The 18916-nt window shown below is 41.3% G+C and overlaps 1 protein-coding gene across 3 annotated transcripts; it reads left to right on the top strand.

Moving 5' to 3' along the window:
- Nucleotides 1–900: 900 nt before the first annotated feature.
- LOC309325869 (mycocerosic acid synthase-like) lies at nt 901–18824 on the top strand. 3 transcript variants are annotated; one of them, XM_081834158.1, is made up of 7 exons: nt 901–1317; nt 6437–6544; nt 7506–7659; nt 9040–9200; nt 10032–10235; nt 10829–11010; nt 12051–18824. In XM_081834158.1, exons 2-7 carry the CDS (start codon nt 6490–6492, stop codon nt 17592–17594), a joined length of 6300 nt encoding a protein of 2099 aa, XP_081690284.1. In that variant the 5' UTR covers nt 901–1317; nt 6437–6489; the 3' UTR covers nt 17595–18824. The 3 variants fall into 3 exon arrangements, with proteins under 3 accessions (XP_081690284.1, XP_081690285.1, XP_081690283.1); XM_081834159.1 differs by lacking the exon at nt 901–1317 and having other exon boundaries at nt 6284–6544; nt 9040–9176; XM_081834157.1 differs by lacking the exon at nt 901–1317 and having other exon boundaries at nt 6285–6544.
- The last annotated feature ends 92 nt before the right edge of the window (nt 18825–18916 follow it).

The following is an 18916-nucleotide window of genomic DNA, read 5'->3' as shown; positions in this document are numbered from 1 at the left end:
TGATGACATCTAGGCGTACAGCCAAAGCTTCCCCTCAAAACAACCCCTTTAACGGGGAACCCTGGGATCGCCGTCGCAAAAAGAAGGGGGCCGTGGGTCACCACTACACGCCCACCCCCATTTATGGAAGATAGACTAAAGGATTCCACCCAAGGCCTGATACCGCCAAAGTTGTGACATTTTGCCACAGGAAAGGCAAACCTGCCAATGCAGGATAATTCCTTTCAAGCCCTTCAACAGCGACCTTGCCGTAGCAGCACCCGCGTACCTGTGGAGAAAAGGTTAACCTGCAAAAGAAGTCTTAACTGAGGGTGGGTTGGGTGGGAGAAGCTCTGGAGCCAACTGACGATTCCCTGATAAGATGCTGAGCCACACGTCTCCTGGAAGTGACGCAGTGGCTTGGGCGTCCACAGGATCAGCGCTGCCCAAACGGGTGCCCACCATCTCCCCCTCAGCTGTAGGGCGGCTGAGTGGGAGGAGGCAGGCAGACTCCTTGGAGGCCCCGCAGGCGACTGTCCCCGCCCCCATGGGCAACTGGCCCCACCCTCCGGTCACAAGTGCTGCCCCAGGCGCCCGATTGGCTTGCTCCACCGCTGAGAGCAAGCATGAGGAGGGAAATAGAAATGGATAGCTGCTGACTGCTATGTGAGTCCCCCCACCAGGGGCGAAACTAGGCTTTATTTCACCCAGGTCAAAGACCCAGTTTGGCACCCCCCCCATGCACTTTTGTGCACACACACACACAGGCCAGGAGCCTCAATTGTGTCCCTCTGGAGGCTTCGCCTGGGGCAAACAACCTGGATAGGTTGGAGGGTGGAGATGGCATATACTGACAGCTGGCTCTCTTTCTGTAGCTCCCATAACATATATGAGTTGCAGCAACTGACCAGTAAAACCAATCTCTGCCTATTACAATACGGGACACTTATAATTATGATAGTGTTATCCACTGTGCTAAAAAAGTAAGATTTATTTATCTTGCCTAGGATCTCATTATTCATTTGGTGGTCTGAGGCTGTTGCTTCTGCCATGACAATTTTATCTTTCTAATTCTTATTCATGTTTCATTAGCTTCTGCGATCTCTGACTGTTGAAAGACAGTGTACAAAACCACGTGCTGTTTACTTGCCAATTAAGCATGATGCCTGTTCTGGTATAACCAGACAGCCTAGCCTGAATGCGTCTAGAAAATATGAAGAACAACTAAGGGAGCCATAGACTTTTGTACAGAGAGTAAGGACTGGGGATTCATTGACAGTGTAACTGATAACTGATCCTTATAAAGAGCACATGGAACCTGGGAAATCCATGCCTAAGGTAGGTGTTATTAAACAGAGGAAGTATTTGTTGCAGAAACAAACAAAATGGAGAAGTGCATTTTAAAAAAAGCATGGGCTTTATATATATGTGCTTGTGTTTGTTGTTGGTATATCTTAAATATGTAAACTGAATGCTTCAAGTTGTTCTCTATACTACTATTGTACATTATGTGTATGTCTTTCAAGCTTTTTGTTTATGTTAGTATCTGCTTATAATGTTTGGGGTGTCTGTGTGTGTAATGTAGATTGAACAATTCAGTCTTCTCTCCTTGGAAAAGATAACATTCTGTTCTGTAGCTGATTAATTTGAACATAACTTTCATTGACAATGTTTTGGAGAAATGGGCACCTAGGACCAGTTTGCCCCCATCACACATAGGTGGTGTATATATCTCTAATGCATGCACACCTCAAGTTATCTGAAATTATAAAGTCGTTGAGCAGTTAATATTTCACTTGTGTGTTTCTTACTGCTTGTAGAAACTTACAGAATGTGCTTTATTTACACCTACAAAGTTATTCAGCTGCTTTTTTTCAATGTGCCCAGGATGCTTTTATTGAAGATGGTTCAGTATTAGTTTTTCCATAATAAGATCTTCTTTTTGTTTTATCGGGAGGCATAACAATTGTTTCATCATTTCCATAAAGATATTGGGCATGATCCAGCCAAACTGAGTACCGGCACCTTTTTTTTCTTTATTAAAAGCACTGGTCTTAATGCTTAATGATATACTTAGGATAAATATGCATATTTGCAGGCATGTGTGTCCCAGAGAACATGAGTAGAGCAAGTGGAATTACCCCTTAGCTGAAGCATGTTACTTCAGGAATTTCAAAGCCTGGCACCTTCATTACATATTTTTAGTGCCAGGTGAAAACATTCCTCTTCACCCCAGCCTTTTGAACTGTGTGGGGCAAGAGCGCCAGCTCCTTGGGGCCAAGGCACTGGGGGGGGGGGGAGGCCTGATCTTTTTTATAAGGAGCTGGGCCCCCTCACTGGTCAGACGACTCTCTCCATCCAGAAAAGGTGAGGGGTGGGGGTATTGCTTTGTTTGTTATTACATTATGTACTTTTGTGTTTTTATATTGTAAACTGCCCTGTGATCCTTGGATGAAAGTAGGTACAGTGGTACCTCGGGTTAAGTACTTAATTCGTTCCGGAGGTCCGTACTTAACCTGAAACTGTTCTTAACCTGAAGCACCACCTTAGCTAATGGGGCCTCCCGCTGCCGCTGCGCCGCCGGAGCATGATTTCTGTTCTCATCCTAAAGCAAAGTTCTTAACCTGAAGCACTATTTCTGGGTTAGCAGAATCTGTAACCTGAAGCGTATGTAACCTGAAGCGTATGTAACCTGAGGCACCACTGTATATACATTTAATCAATAAATTATTCCGCACATTCCAGTGCAATTGCCCACCAGTCCCCTTATCCCAAAATTCTACCTTTTCTGGTGTGTGTGGGGGGGGGGAATGTTTTTGTTGTGCAAGAGCACCCTATCAACTTTAATTGTGCAGCCTGAATTTTTTGGTATGTGACTGAAGCCTATCCAGAAATAGCAGATCTGGAATAACCCCTGGTACAGTTTTACAAAACTTTCCAGAGGCATCTGGTTAGCCACAGTCGGAAACAAAATGCTGGTGTGCAAACAGGAGAGCTTCTGTGCTCTTCTGAAAACATCTTATTTGTGTGGGAGCTGGGAGGATCCTCAGGTTCATTACGCTGTGACTACATTGTTAGTCATCAGTTAAAGGAAGAGACTCTGTGCATTCCATCTCAAAGGGAGGATGCCTTCGTCCTCTGCTCTTGCCGTAGCAGAACTGCTGCATTCCTAAACTGTTGGTAGCTGTTTCTGCAAACTGGTTCCGATAATCATCTCACGCCTTAATGTACTGATACTCAATTACGATTTGTCATTATAGAAAAATTGTCCTGGGGAGTAAGGAATTAAAATTGTTGTTTTAAATGTCAATAGCACAATGCAGAAATAGACCAGGTTGAAATTTCTGCAAAGGGCAAAGTATAGGCGCTTACACAACAATGGCTTAACATTAACATAAACAGCCTCTTGCAAACAATGCAAGTGTGAAATACTTCACAGAGGGATGGGATGTGAGTGGGATATTTTTATTTTTATTGGACTTTCTTCGATAGCTCCTAATAAAAGAGAAAAGCTCATTTTACACAGGAATGTCTTTTGTAAGGAGTAAAGTGAGTGCAGCTGCTCAATTTATATATCTAGGCTAGCCAAAACAGGATGTTTATAAACAGAAGCTGCAAAGAATTGGGGAGAAAACTCAAAAAGCTGGAGGCTTACTCTGTCTTATAAGAAGAAGTATGAAATCTAACCCCATAAAGACCAGATGACTACATTCCTCCCCAAATGTAGCTTTCTGCCCTTCAAATAATTAGGACCACTTCATATTGATTTGTATGCTGTTGGCTAACCTGATCCAAAACACCCACCCACCTCACTCACACAGGAAAACAAAGATCACCACAGCCAATCACAAACAAACAATCACACCCTAGGCCAACCCCAACCTCTCTCACCACCAAAGGAACACAAGTGAACAACACAAGCACGCTGACACCAAACTCTACATACATTAAGCATAATAGAAACACCGCTACCCGACCCCACCCCCATCCATCTCCCCTCCCTTCACACCCTTTCTTTTTTTTTCTTCTCCCCCTAATGCCTCAACAAATGAAATGGATTTGTAAAAATGTTACATGGAAAAAAATAAATACGAGGCATTACACTTACACTGTAAAACAAGAAAACCCTTAATAAAATATTTTTTTAAAAAAAAATTAGGACCACTTCATTGTCTCACTTGATGACAGCCGATGTCCACAACAGGATTCTCTTTTGCTGTGAAGACTTAGCCATCTCTGGCTTCCTGTTTATTAAAAAATCATTCTGATTTGTTTGACAGGAGATTATACATTGGCTTTTCATTGAGCTTCCATTGTGATTTGTTTGCAGGGAATAAATAAATGAGGATGGATCCTGGGGTGGGAAGCATATCAGTAAAGTGGTACCTTGGTTCTCAAACCTAATCCATTGCAGAAGTCCGTTCCAAAACCAAAGCTTTCCAAAACCAAGGCGCGCTTTCCCATAGAAGGTAAAGGTAAAGGTACCCCTGCCCGTACGGGCCAGACGTGTCCGACTCTAGGGTTGCACGCTCATCTCGCTCAAGAGGCCGTGAGCCGGCGCCGTCCAAAGACACTTCCGGGTCACAGGACCAGCGCGACGAAGCTGCAGCTGGCGAGTCAGCACCTGCGCAGCACACGGAAACGCTGTTTACCTTCCTGCTATAAAGCGGTACCTATTTATCTACTTGCACTTAGGGGTGCTTTCGAACTGCTAGGTGGGCCGGAGCTGGGACCGAACGACGGGAGCTCACCCCGCCACTTTCCCATAGAAAGTAATGCAAAATGGATTAATCTGTTCCAGACTTTTAAAAACAACCCCTAAAACATAAATTTAACATGAATTTTACTATCTAACGATACAATTGATCCATAAAATGAAAGCAATAATCAGCGTACTGTACTATAAAATAAATGAGACAGTTTTGTAGATGATAAAAATTAAAATTATTTTTTTTTCTTACCTGACATTGTTTGGATGGGGAGGGGGTGTGTTATCCATTTCTGCAGTCACTCACTCACTCACTCACTCAGTAGCTGAACTGGGTTCCACACAGTCACAAAAACAAATTAACCAAAAAAGCCTCATAAACAAAAACGCAAAAGAAATAGTAAAAACAAAAGTACCAAACTTAATCTGTTCCGGAAGTCCATTTGACTTCTCAATGTTCAAAAAACAAGGCACAGCTTCTGATTGGTGCAGGCACCCCAGAAACAGCAGCCGACAGCCACATCAGATGTTCGGCTTCCAAAAAACACTTACTTCCGGGTTTTTTGGCATTTGGGAACCAAGGCGTTTGAGCACCAAGGCGTTTGAGAACTAAGGTGCCTCTGTAATAGAAACATTTTATTTTATTTTTAAAAGGTTAGATGTTATGTGAGAGGCGCCAGGTTGCCCCCCAAGATTGGGGTGTGTGTGTCAGTGTGTGTTGCACCAGTCTCCCTCAACATTTGGGGGGGGGCCGCTGGGCGCCTTCAAACAAATATTGAGGGGGCTGAAGACACCTAAACCCCCTAGAATTGGCGTACCTGTAGTACGTCAAGTGTAAGTTACCTCACGCTCTCTAGAGCACTTTCCCCATTACAGTGGTACCTCAGGTTAAGTACTTAATTCGTTCCGGAGGTCCGTTCTTAACCTGCAACTGTTCTTAACCTGAAGCACCACTTTAGCTAATGGGGCCTCCTGCTGCTGCTGTGCCGCCGGAGCACAATTTCTGTTCTTATCCTGAAGCAAAGTTCTTAACTTGAACCACTATTTCTGGGTTAGCAGAGACTGTAACCTGAAGCGTATGTAACCCGAGGTACCACTGTATACTCCATATTAAAAAGAGGTAAGAGGGATTTATTGTTTCGCCGCCCTGAGAAGTGTAGCGGCGTGAGGGAATAAGGGTCTCTCGGCAAGCACCATTGACAGGATCCTGTGGGGGATGCTATGACTGTTTAATGGGGCAAGATTCTGCTTTAAATGTAAAGTGGAAGGTGGGGCCTTAGCATTCGCCTCAGTACTCACAGCCTGCCCCTCAGGAGAGTCTTCAGTCTCGAAACATTGACTTCCGCTTCAGCAGCCAACTCATGTCTGCATATCAATCTTTATGGAACTGCCTACTTTTCTTACACAGGATTTGGATGTCAGTCCTCTTTCTTTGACCTCCACACTATACCTTGAACTTTCCCTTCATCTGTGCTTGGTTGCCCAGGTGACCTGTAGGTTGCCGCCTGCTGTTCTGTTTGTTTATTGCAACAGGATCAAATCTGAATCTCAACGTACCTCAGAGATCAGTACTGTATAGATATATAGTACACACACACACACACACACACACACACACACACATTTATGATCTGATCTGCTCTTCATTGAAGAATATTACTCTGCGGTCATCACAAAGGGTTGCTTATATTTCGAGGAGTAGTCACCAATTAAAAATAAATATTTACAACTCTACCTTCTTTTCCACAGGACGATTGCCTTCTTCAGTGACCAACGCAAGTAGAAAAATAAAATACGTAAAGATGGCGTCTGAGAATGAAATAGCTATTGTGGGTATAGGATGCAACTTTCCTGGAGGTAAGTCTTTGGGTGGGGGAGTGATATAAGAAAGTTATCCATGTTTCTTTCACTCTTTTTATTGTTCTATGGCATAAAGCTTTCTCGTGATTTAAAGTAAGAGTAAACTAAGAACTCAGCACTAGTTACTGAGAGATACCAATACAGTGGTACCTCGGGTTACATACACTTCAGGTAACATACGCTTCAGGTTACACACTCCGCTAACCCAGAAATAGTGCTTCAGGTTAAGAACTTTGCTTCAGGATAAGAACAGAAATCGTGCTCCGGCAGCGCAGCAGCAGCAGGAGGCCCCATTAACTAAAGTGGTGCTTCAGGTTAAGAACAGTTTCAGGTTAAGAACGGACCTCCGGAATGACTTAAGTACTTAACCTGAGGTACAGTACCACTGTATTTAAATTCTTGCTAGAAATATTTTTAATATGTCCCTGTCATGAACATGGAGAAGTGAATGTCTGTGATATTGTGAAGTCCACTGCAAATTCTGGTTTGTTACATGACAAATCTGGGAATTTTGCATCTCATCAATACTCTTTAAATGTATGATCTAACTTTCACAACAAGCAGAATAGCACATATCAATTTAATTATGTATTTTGCCTTCCTGAACTTGGAAGATGCTAACCTATGCTAACCTTATGCCTTCACAACTAGATGGCTCTCATCTGCGAGATGCCATCCAAACAAATATGGTAACAGCTAAATGCAGTTTTCATAGGAACATCATGCAGAAAAATTACAGACAGTATGATGAGATTGTGTGATTTAGGAAAAGGTCCAATTTTCTATGAAATTTGAAATTTTGTAGCACTTGAAATGCAAATTTAATTTGTATCGCATTTTGAAAGTTGGATTTCTCATGTAAGTTCAGATAAACTGAACAACAGGTTTGACATTTTGAAAACGGAAACAGTATATTTTAATACATTTAAAAATGTATATTTAAATCTTAATGCAACAGGTGAAGGAATTGACAGTTTCTGGAAAGTGTTAGAGAATGGCAGAAACTGCACTGCAGAAATACCTCCAGAAAGATTTAACATTAGAGAGTGGTATGATCCAGGTGACGACAAACCAGGTAAAATACGTGCAACTCGTGCTGCTCTTCTTGATGAGTAAGTCATATCTTTTGCTAATAAATCCTTCAGACTTTCTAAACTTGCAGATTTCCCCCTTGAAATGACTCGCTGGTGTAATGTGTTATTATATGAACCTTTCAAAATATCTCTTAAAACTAACGAGCAATCTCAAAGTGCTGCCTTATAATGAATGCATTTCCACACTACGGGAGCTGCTTTGGGTGCAAATCTTATGCTGAAATTGTACACCATATGAACTTCACAAAAAAAGGTGATGTCATCATAATACTAATGTCCCTCCACATTCTGCTCATCAGCTACAATTCAGAGTGTGGGTATTAATCTCTTTTCCAACTACATGATCGGAAGGCCTTGAGGGCAGGACCCATGCTGAGGTGGTTTGGTGAGCAGCATGAGCAGAGACACATTTCAAGTCTCTTTGAGTTCTTTTTTTTCTGAAAAAGTGACTAGTTAATAATCGCCACAACAATAATAAATTCATTATTATCATTATTATTTCATTATACTTTATACCCATCATGGAATCCAAGTTCCCAGGCGGTCACCAACCCAGGTACATCTGGACCTGCTCAGCTTCAGTAAGGAGATGTCCCTAAGTGCCTTCAGACCAGATGTTGCCTCTATGCTCCTCCAAATGTCCCATAAATCACAGCCAGTGTGCCCAACAAATGCCTCATTCTTGCTTCAGATCATACCCTGGGACTAAGGCAGCTATAACCCATTTTAGCACTGTTGTCTCCCACATGAGAGTTATCCTTATTCCCAGCACTCTTTTTCTAGAAAAAGAGGTGGTGGAATTCACCATGAACACCTCCCTTGTCCTCTTATAATGGCAATGGCGTCCACCTGAGAGTTGCCAAACTGAGTTCCAGCGAGTTCTGGTGGGGGAGGGGGAGCCCTGATTATACTGCAGTGCAGCGTTTCCTGGTGCAATAGTTTCAAGTCATGGTGTTTCACTGGTATTTCCACAAGCTTCATATAGTGGTACCTTGGTTTAAGAACAGCTTAGTTTATGAACAACTTGGATTTAGAATGCTGCAAACCTGGAAGGTGTTTTGGTTTGTGAACTTTGCCTTGGAAGCAGAACATGTCCCGCTTCCTGTTGAGTGTGTTCCATTTGTAAACTGAGTCCCCGCTGCTATGGGAAAGCACACCTTGGTTTAAGAACGGACTTCCGGAACAGATTAAGTACATAAACCAAGGTACCGCTGTACTATGAAATGACATGGGCACAGTGTCCTATCTGCTGTGTCCTATCTTGACAATTTATGTGCTGGTACAACATGTAGTATTAGGCTTCAATGAATTTTAAGTATATCTTATCGGAGCATGTTGGATTAAGCAGTATATGAATCACATCATATATCATGTCATACCTCCATTTAATTTTTTTAGATTGAATGCATTCGATAACAAGCTGTTTGGCATCAGCAATGAGGAAGCTGAGCGTATGGATCCTCAGCAAAAGTTACTCATGGAATGTACCTACAGAGCGCTGGAAGATGCAGGAGTCACTCCTGAAAACATTAGTGGTACCAAAACAGGGGTTTTTGTTGGTAAGATAATAGTTAAGATGCAGAAGATTTTGTATATTTACATTGCATACCATATATCTGCTTTAGAGGGGGCCACACAACGATTGGTAACACCACATCTATATGGGCATTTACACCTGGCAATTCCAAATAAAATGATGTTGAAAGACGCTAGATAACTGCTTTGTCAGAATTGACAATATTGGATAATATTGTTAGGCCTTTAAAATATGTCTTTCCAAGTGAGTTCCTAAATTCCTCTCTTCCCCAGCATAGGAAAAGGCCACAAGTTTGGTAATTTAAAAATTGGTTTACTTACAAACTCATCAAATGTCAGCTTCATGTGCTTTTCCATACGTTCATCAGAAAACATTGCACAGGCAGGAAAACTTAGCTTAGTTACAAAGTGGTAAAAGTTCCTAGATTTATTGGAATATGAACACAAGGGTGGCTGGTGAGAGCCATGTGGCTGAGCTGAAACAAGCAGCTCAAACCTCCTCACACACTGAGTTTCTCAAGTAGATGGGACCATAAGCCTGATTACCTATCTCATCCCAAGGTCAGGGCAAGTGACATAGCTAAGCTTGGCAGGAGAGCTCACTCTGTGTTTTTAACCCCTTCAGGCATTAATTAAAACTTAAGCATGTTGGTTGTGTGCGAGGCTGGTTATCAGATTTACTGTGAAGGGAAACTGAGATGGGGAAACACATGCTGCTTAAGTGCCTTAGAAGAAACACAGAATAAAGGTGAAATAATAAATAATTGTAGGATAGGAGGTGAAGAATAAAAACCAGTACTAGATGTAGATTTGAGTGTAAATTGACCTTAAAAACAAATGTTCTGTATTTACAGGCCTGATGAATCGAGACTATGAATCTATAACCAGCAGGGCAGTTGCTGAAATAAACCATTATGATGCCACAGGAGCAGTAATGAGTACAGCTGCTCATCGGATTTCATACAGTTTTAATTTGACTGGACCATCAATTGCCATTGATACAGCTTGTTCATCTTTTCTCTCTGCTTTGGACCTTGGTTACAAAGCCATTAAACAAGGTATTCTTGGTTACTAGGTTTCTTATGCATACCATTAACCGTGATTCCCAAACTTCCCCCACCCCCCCATAGACCACTTGAAAATTGCTGAGGGTCTTAGTGGATCACTAAATGATTTTTCTGTGTATTATATCAACTGTAATGCACTGTGCTAGGTGGTGCATGGAACCTCGGTTGTCAAACACTTCGGAAGTTGAACGTTGCGGATTTCAAACGCTGACAACCCGGAAATGAATGCTTCCATTTTTGAACGCGCCTCAGAAGTCGAATGGCTTCTGAGGTGCATTTCTCCATTTTTTCAGTGGATTTTGCCAACCGGCAATTGCGCCTCAGTTGTCGAACGTTTTGGAAGTCAAATGGTCTTCCAGAACGGATTACGTTCGACAACCAACGTTCCAATGCTTATGCCCTGCCTGATCCAGGTTTAAAACATGGAGATGAGAGACAAAGATATGCCCAACAAAGGATTTTGCAAGAGAAATCACCATGATGACACAGATGGTATCAACACCTCATGGCTATGTGAATGAAATATCCGTTTCCCCCCTTTCATGATTTCAGGCTCGTTTTGTTTTTCTGTACCTTTGATATAGGAGACTGCGAATCTGCTATCTGCGGAGGAGTAAATTGCATCATAGAGCCTTGGAAGTTTGTATCTCTGAGTAAAGCAAACCTTTTATCACCTGACGGAATTAGTAAACCCTTCTCTAAACATGCAGGTGGCTATGGAAGAGGAGAAGGATGTGGTGTTCTTTTATTAAAGCCACTGGTAAAGGTAGGGTGTTTATATTGAACTCTCAATTTCCCAAATGTCCCAGGGATGTTCATTGGGTCTAGTGTGCTTTAGAAAGGAGAACACCAGAGACTTGCTGTCTTTGTAATATTTGCTTTTTAAAAAAATATGCCCAAGCAGAACCTAAGTGGAGGCAAACAGGCATTCCTTCAAGGTAGCACTAATGCTACTCTATCTCAAATCTCCAGAAACAGTTCCAGAAAGATTCTCTGCCTATGTCACTAAGCCTTCATAATGGCCATCTACCTTTGGCTGCTGTTTCTTGGCATGATCCCCTGAACTAGAGGTTTTAACCTCCGAATTCTAATTGGTATCTAAATTAGAAGTTATTGGAGAGATTCCCAATTATCATGAGACTCTCTTCTAAACAGATACTATTTATTTATTATATTTATATCCTGTCTTTCTTTAAAGGAACTCAAAGTGGCATACATTGTGCTCTATCCTGTTATCCAATGACTGAAAGATGGTCATTGATCTAAAGCCACACAATTAGATTAATGACTGAAAGCAGATTTGAAACTTGATCTTCCCAGTAGTAGTCTGACATTCTGATTACACCAGACTGACCCCTTAATTTACTCCCTAATGAAGTATTCTAAACTATTAACCAGAAAACAGTCCAACAAGAAATAGTTAGCCACTAAAAAAATGCGTAACTGCCACATAATAATTACAAATTTCCCCACTATCCCTCGAAATAAATGGCTGGGATAACTTGCTGCTCTTGTACTGTAAGTAATGCTTACACCTGGTGCAGAAAAAAAGTAAATTCAGCATAAAGTTGTACATCCTACTGCCGTGCAGTAGGTCGTTTGGGATCATGTACTTTGGTAATTATATTACCAAAGCAACATGTCATGGGAAGTTACAGATGAGGAGAAGATTCAGTGTTACTGAAAGGTCCAAACACTGCTCTCAAACAAAATCGATCAGTGCTGTCGCTGTTAAAACAAATCTAATCATGCTGCAATAGTCACTTAATGTTTGATAACATTATGTATTCCTTTGTCCACAAATAGGCACAGGAAGAATTCAACAAAATATGGGGCATCATCAGCATCACGGCAATCAACCAGAATGGAAGTTCTGTTGCTCCAGGCATGCGATCATCTCAAGCAGCACAAGAGAAGTTGTTACTTAACATTTATCCAACATATATTGATCCTTCAGCTGTTCAGTACATTGAAACAAACGGTCTAGGAATCCCTACTGAAGATGCCACTGAAGCAGAGAGCTTAGGCAATGTCATTGGCAGAAAAAGGCCTCCAGATTTGCCCCCTCTCAAGATTGGCTCCGTTAAAGGGAACATTGGGCACACAGAGTCAGCTGCTGGGGCAGCAGGCTTAATCAAAGTTCTTCTCATGATGTACCATGGGAAGATAGTCCCATCCTTGCACTTTTCAGAGAGCACCAGCAGCATAAATACAGGGAAACTGAATCTCTCCATCCCAACAACAGTGGAGAAGTGGGAGGAGTCCAGGGATTTTGGCAGAGTTGCTGCGATCAGTTGTTTTGGATTTGGCGGGACCAATGCCCATGTGGTTGTCAAACAGTTTAAACAGGCCCAGGTTACCCTTCCAGTCAAAAGGCCCGTTGAATTATTTGTCATTTCAGCAGCTTTAAGAAGTTCTCTCAAACGGGTGATAGAAGACACAGCTAGGTACCTTAATACAAGTGACTCAGCGACACTCCCAAATCTGGCCTACACATCTGCTTGTAGAAGAAGTCACATAAACCACAAATACAGAAAAGCGTTTGTGGCATCCTCTCTCCAGCACTTACAGCAACAGCTTAATTCAACTGAAATGGAAACTGTTTCACGTAAAAAGCCTGCAGAATTGATCTTTGTGTTCTCCAGTAATGGTTTGCATTTCAAAGGGATATGTAGAATCCTGCTGAAATCTGAGCCTGTCTTCAGAGACAAATGTATTGAAATCAAGCAATTATTTCAACAGCTTTCACCCACTGGAATTTTGAATTTAACAGAAAGTGAGCACAATGATTTGCCCAGGCTTGAAGTTGCCCAGCCCTTACTCTTTACATTGCAGGTGGCCTTGGTTACACTCCTGCAACACTGGGGCGTTAAGCCAATTGCTGCTGTTGGCTATTCAGTTGGCGAAGTAGCTGCTGCCCATTGTGCTGGCTTGATTTCCCTGGAAGATGCTGTCAAAGTCATCTACCATAGGAGCAGGCTACAGTCTAAAGTCACTGGAGGCAGAATGCTGGTGGTTGACAACATTCCCATTGCAGAGGTGTCAGCAGCCCTTGGTGCATATTCCGGGAAAGTCTGCGTTGCAGCGTTTAACAGTCCTTTGTCTTGCACATTATCAGGAGATGAAGTGTCTATCCATGACATTCAGAAAGATCTGGCTGAGCACTTCAGTAAAAGAAACATATTTCTTCATACTTTAGATGGGCCAGCTGCATATCACAGCCAAATGATGGATCCAGTACTAACTGAGATAGCAGAAAATCTATCAGAATTAAAGAAAGGGAAGCCAGAGATTGAGCTAATTTCGACAGCAACAGGGAAGGCCGTTTCAGATGGTGATTTTGTTACCGGCACCTACTGGGCCAGACAGGTTCGGGATCCTGTTTCTTTTGCAGAGGCCATAATGACATCAGTAAGAGACAAGGACAACATTGCATTTGTGGAAATAGGTCCTCAAAGAGCTTTGCAGAGATACATTGTTGAAACATTAGGGTTGCAAACCAGAGTTTTTCATTCTTTGCAAACCGATAGGGAATATGTGACTCTTCTTAATCTAGTGAAAGATCTTTTTGAATTGGGATTGAATGTGAATTGGCAGCATTTTTATGAAGGTTATCAAAGTGTACCATCAGCTTATCCCAGGTATCACTTTGATCATCAGAAACTCATGTTGCATCAGAAAGCAAACAGCAGAGGTGTAAGCTCAAACCATTCTTTAATTTGCAGTACAAATAAGGATAACTCAGAATTCATTTGTTTTATCTCTGAGGCTCTGAAACCACATTTATATGAGCACAAGAACTACTGTGCTGCATTAATTCCTGTAGCTGTTTTGGTGGAACTTGCTCTGGCAGCTGTGATGACGAGCTCAAGGCCAAAAGTACCCTTAAGTTATTGTCAAATGAATATATTTTTCCCTGCACCATGTGTTTTAAATGAAAATCTCCAAACTTTGAAGATAAAGGTTGAGCCACAACAAACAGTGTCAAAGTTCAGAATACAATCAGGTTCAGCTAATACAGTTTATGCTTCGGGACAAGTCAGAAAGAATCCTGAAACATCAATTGAAGAAAAGAATATTTCCTTAAAAGACATTTTTCAGAGGTGTAGATCTGTTGTTAGCGAAGATGAGGTTTATGAAACATTGGCTCAGTCTGGATCCAACTATGATGCTACTTTCAGGCAGCTAAGTAATGTATTTTATTGTGAAGACTTGAAAGAAGCTGTGACAACTGTTACAGTGAAGAGACAAACAGTAGAAGAAATGTACGAGTATTATATCCATCCAGTCCTTTTAGATTGTTTTCTGCAAATGGTAGGTATTCTGGCTGCAGTTACTTCCAATAACAAAGTAGTTTTACCTTCTGGTATAAGTAGTCTTGCAGTTGCTCGATCATTGGAAGAGGAAATGATTATATATTTAAAAACAACCAAGTCCACTGACAATTTCTTAGAGTTTTGTGGATGCTTCACAGATAAACAAGGCTCCGTTCTGGTAGAACTGAGATGTGTTCGAATTAATTTGGTGCAGGAAATTCCCAGGAAAGAAAATGAATTGTTGTTTGAAAATCGGTGGAAGGAAATAACTTCTGATCAAGCAATGCATAATCTGCCCAAAGCACCTCGAGTTGTGGTGTTTGCTGACAAATTTGGAATATCGCAGCAGCTCAAGAATTACTTACATAGCGAGTCTAGATTTGTTGCGTATCAGGAATGGGAGAAATTGTTGGCAGCTAAGAGAACAGATACCTATGCACAAAGTAAGATTAATATGGAACTCCAGGGATATGACGATGTTCTGTTTATGTGGGGCATCCAAAAACTGAACGAAAATTTGCCAGAGAAAGTGGTGAAACATTCAGTAAGATGCTGTGAGGCATTTCGCCAAGTTGTTATTGCATTAAAGGAGAATAAGTCCCATTGCTCCATTACAGTAATCACTTACAGGACATCAGAAAGGAAAGTAGACCATATAAACACTGGCTTTGGTTTGTACGGCATGGCTCGAACATGTATGGTTGAAGTCCCGGAAATAACGTTTCAGATTATTGACATCAGCTCTACAAATGCAATAGATATCTCAGCCTTAGCTGATGTTTTAGTAAAATATAAAGCACAGGATTATCCAGAAGTCTGGATTGATGAGGGACGAATTTATAGTTCTGAAATTAGGCACACACAAATTGAACCCACAGCCTTCAATACACCTTCCCACCCACTTCAGAACTCAGACTTCTGCATCTTGTATACAGGAGATCCATACTGTATGAATGATCTGTCAGTTAAAGTTGCCAATTCACGTACTCAACTTGGCAACCACAGTGTTGAAGTTCAACTTGAAAAAATAAGCATCCACTCAGAAGACTATTTCCCTGTTAGCATGTCCAGCTGCAAGTTTGGGAAAATGTTGTATTGGAATTCAGATACTATAGATAAACACAAGCTATTAGCTCTAGACTTTACTGGCACTGTAACAGCAACAGGTAGTGAGGTGAAAAAGGTAAAAGTGGGAGATCATATTGCTTCATGTTATCCAGTTTCTGCAGCGTCAAGAATTAATATTCCAGAAACAGTTTGTTTCAGTACTCAAAAATTTCCATGTTTCAGAAATATACCATGCACTTCGTTCTTCTGGGTAGCAAGGGAGATTTTTCATCAAACGCTGCCAGTGCCAAAACATAATGAAATATTAGGTATTGTTTGCACTGAGCCTGAGTCAGTTTTGTGCAAAGTGCTTACTTTTTCAGCTCAGGAATTAGGTTGGAAAATAATAGTTACAAACCATACAACTGGTCTATGGCAACGTGTTAATCAGTGCAATGCCCTTATTTTTCTACCTCAACTAAATGGACTATTTAAAGAGGGCCTAAGCTGTCTTTTCCATCTCCGAGATGTTGTACTGGTTTATGGCAATGAACAACCAGAATGTTTGAGGTATCTGGCTGGGAGTGATCATGAAAATATCCATATTCACACTGTCAGTCTTATCCGCATTTTCCAGAAAGCATATCTGATAAGATCTCAGAAAGAGATGTATTGTTGGCTGAAGTCAATGAATATGAAACAATTAAAAGATATCACATATTTCATTTTTCAGCAAGCAGGAAAGCATCTGAGGCCTGATGTTGCATCCTATTTCAACTGCAAGAATTTCCCAGTTGCAGTACTAAAAAGTGATGAGGAAGACAGCAAGATATCAGATATACCTGAGACTGAAACAGACAGGAGAATGTTTAAGCAGAATGCAGTTTATATAGTCGCAGATGAATTCACTAGGCTTGGCTTAGAAACTGTAAAATTTGTAGCTCAGAATGGAGGCAGGTGCATTGTGCTACTTTCACAGAGGAATCCAAGCACTGAGGAGCAAAAAGAAATAAATGCTCTCCAGGATCACTGTGAAGGGAGCAGAATAGTCAACTTGCAGTCTAACATTGTTTGCAGTTCAGAGGTTGAGAAAGCTATCAAGTCGATCAGTAAATTTTTCCCAAACTCTCCTGTTAAAGGTGTATTCCACAGTGCTATGGCTTTACATGATGGGCTTCTTGAAACCCTCAACATGTCTAACTTTGAGGAAGTTTTAAATCCAAAGGTAGCAGGGGTAATCAATCTTCATCGTGCCACGCAAGGCAGGGAGCTTGACCACTTTGTATGTTATTCTTCTATTTCATCATTTCTTGGAAACGCAACACAGTCCAACTACGCAGCTGCCAATTCCTTCCTGGATCTCTTCTGTCATTACAGGAGAAACAATGGCCTTCCAGCGCAGTCCATTAACTGGGGTGCTTTAAATCTTGGAGCCTTGCAGGATCAACAACACTATCAAAATTATAGGTTACAAACGAAAGGAATAGAGGATCTGCAAGTGAACGAGTTTCATGAATATCTAAAAAGAAGCTTAATTCTGGATAAACCTCAGCAAGCTGTGTTAAAATTCAATTTTCAAACTTTAGCTGATCATGTTTTATCTCAAAATTTGTCGCTGAAGAGTCGCTTTTATGAACTTGTTTCTGAAGAGGCAGGTGGTAATCCTGAGCTTGCTGGTGAAGCTGGATTCAAAAACTACTCTCTAAATGAGCCTGTAGATTATGCAATCGCACTTTTGAAAAGCCTGGCTAAAACAATCCCTGTTGATCTTTCAATGCATACGCCACTTTCATCACTGGGTGTAGACTCTACATTAGCCTTTACTCTACAGAATCGTATCTTTACGGACAGGAGAGTGGAAATACCTCTCACGAAACTACTTGATCCTCAGTCCACTGTGTCAACTTTAATCTTATACTTGAAAGAAAATTCTGACACAACCGACTCTCATGGAGCTGAAGGTACTGATGTTGGAAGCTGGTTGTAGAAATGCATTTCCAGGAATTATACTAAATTAATTATCAGTAATGGATTAATGTTCAGGGTTTTGTTTTTTTCCCCAGTTCAAAACCTCAAAACCCCTTGATCGCCACGGTACTACTAGTCCCCAAAATGGAAACCTCTCTCTATACAGGACATGTTCTGGCCATGCCTATCACCACAGTCTGATGGGTAAGACGGAGGCACAGTAGGTGGCTTGTGGTAGAAGATATAAATGCATATGACAAATGGAGCAAGTCCAATGTCTTTTCAGTTCGGTGCACAATACAGAATTTCTGTTTAGCTACGAATTTCTGATTGTGCAAAACAGACGTATCTGTATGTAACACCGCAGGCGAACACAAACCTACCTGGCATGAAGCTCAGTTGAAAAAAAATGGTGTTTATTTCTAAGTAGGCATGTAGAGTGTTGCTCTGGAGGCGTGCCTATGATTGCAGCCTTCAATTTCTAGCATTCAATTATTTAAGTACAATTGATTTTATTTTATTTTTACTGTTATTTGCTAGGTAGAATATGAATTATATGGGAAATGTATTGATTGTAACTTTAGTACAGATAATTAATTTGAATGAAGATTTATAATGGGGTCTTTATGCAAAACATATCCTAATTTGTATTAATAAACTCTTGTGTGGTTCTAATATTTGTATTGGCCTAGGAACAGGAATAGCAATGCTTGTGGATGTGTGGAAATAAAAAATAACTTCAGGGGACATGTATTGTGGGGGAATTCTGTATTTGGAATTATGGAGCTACTGTATGTACTTTCCTTACTTGTAAGATAAGAGAGGGAGGTCCAGCAGCAGCTGTTTTAACCAGCTGTCATTGAAAATCAAGCCTCCACATCATGTCAATTGACTGAATTCAAATTCAAACCACAGAAAAATTGTGTGTGTACACAAGACAGGAATTCAGAAGAGGCCAAGAAGACACCATAACGGCAACAAAATGGGACAAGGACCATTTTCAAAGATGCTACAAAGGTTAGAATCAGATTTTTAGATGATGAGACAGAAGGTAGACACAATATGCTTGGAGAACACAACCAAACTCTCCCTCCTCCACCCCAGCCGCAACATTCAAAAACACCCTCCCAACTCACACATGAAAACAAAGTTGACCACAGCCAAAACAAGCAACCACACCCTAGGCAAACCCCAACTTCTCTCACCACCAAAGGAACACAAGCGAATAGAACCTGCACAAACGATGCTGACACAAAACCCCACACATACATTAAGTAAAATAGAAACATCCCCACCCACCATGGCCCCATCCACCTCTTCCCCCCTTTTCTTCCTAATGTA

The sequence above is a fragment of the Podarcis erhardii genome (assembly GCF_964252035.2).
Source record: "Podarcis erhardii genome assembly, chromosome: 12".
Taxonomy (NCBI): Eukaryota; Metazoa; Chordata; class Lepidosauria; order Squamata; family Lacertidae; genus Podarcis; species Podarcis erhardii.
This window is presented reverse-complemented; position numbering and strand designations above follow the sequence as displayed.

Excerpts from the sequence above, each read along its gene's own strand:
- LOC309325869 (XM_081834158.1), top strand. The coding sequence starts at position 6,490 with ATGGCGTCTGAGAATGAAATAGCTATTGTGGGTATAGGATGCAACTTT. Across the intron at positions 7,660-9,039 it reads CGTGCTGCTCTTCTTGATGA|ATTGAATGCATTCGATAACA; the intron begins GTAAGTCATATC and ends TAATTTTTTTAG. Across the intron at positions 9,201-10,031 it reads CAAAACAGGGGTTTTTGTTG|GCCTGATGAATCGAGACTAT; the intron begins GTAAGATAATAG and ends CTGTATTTACAG.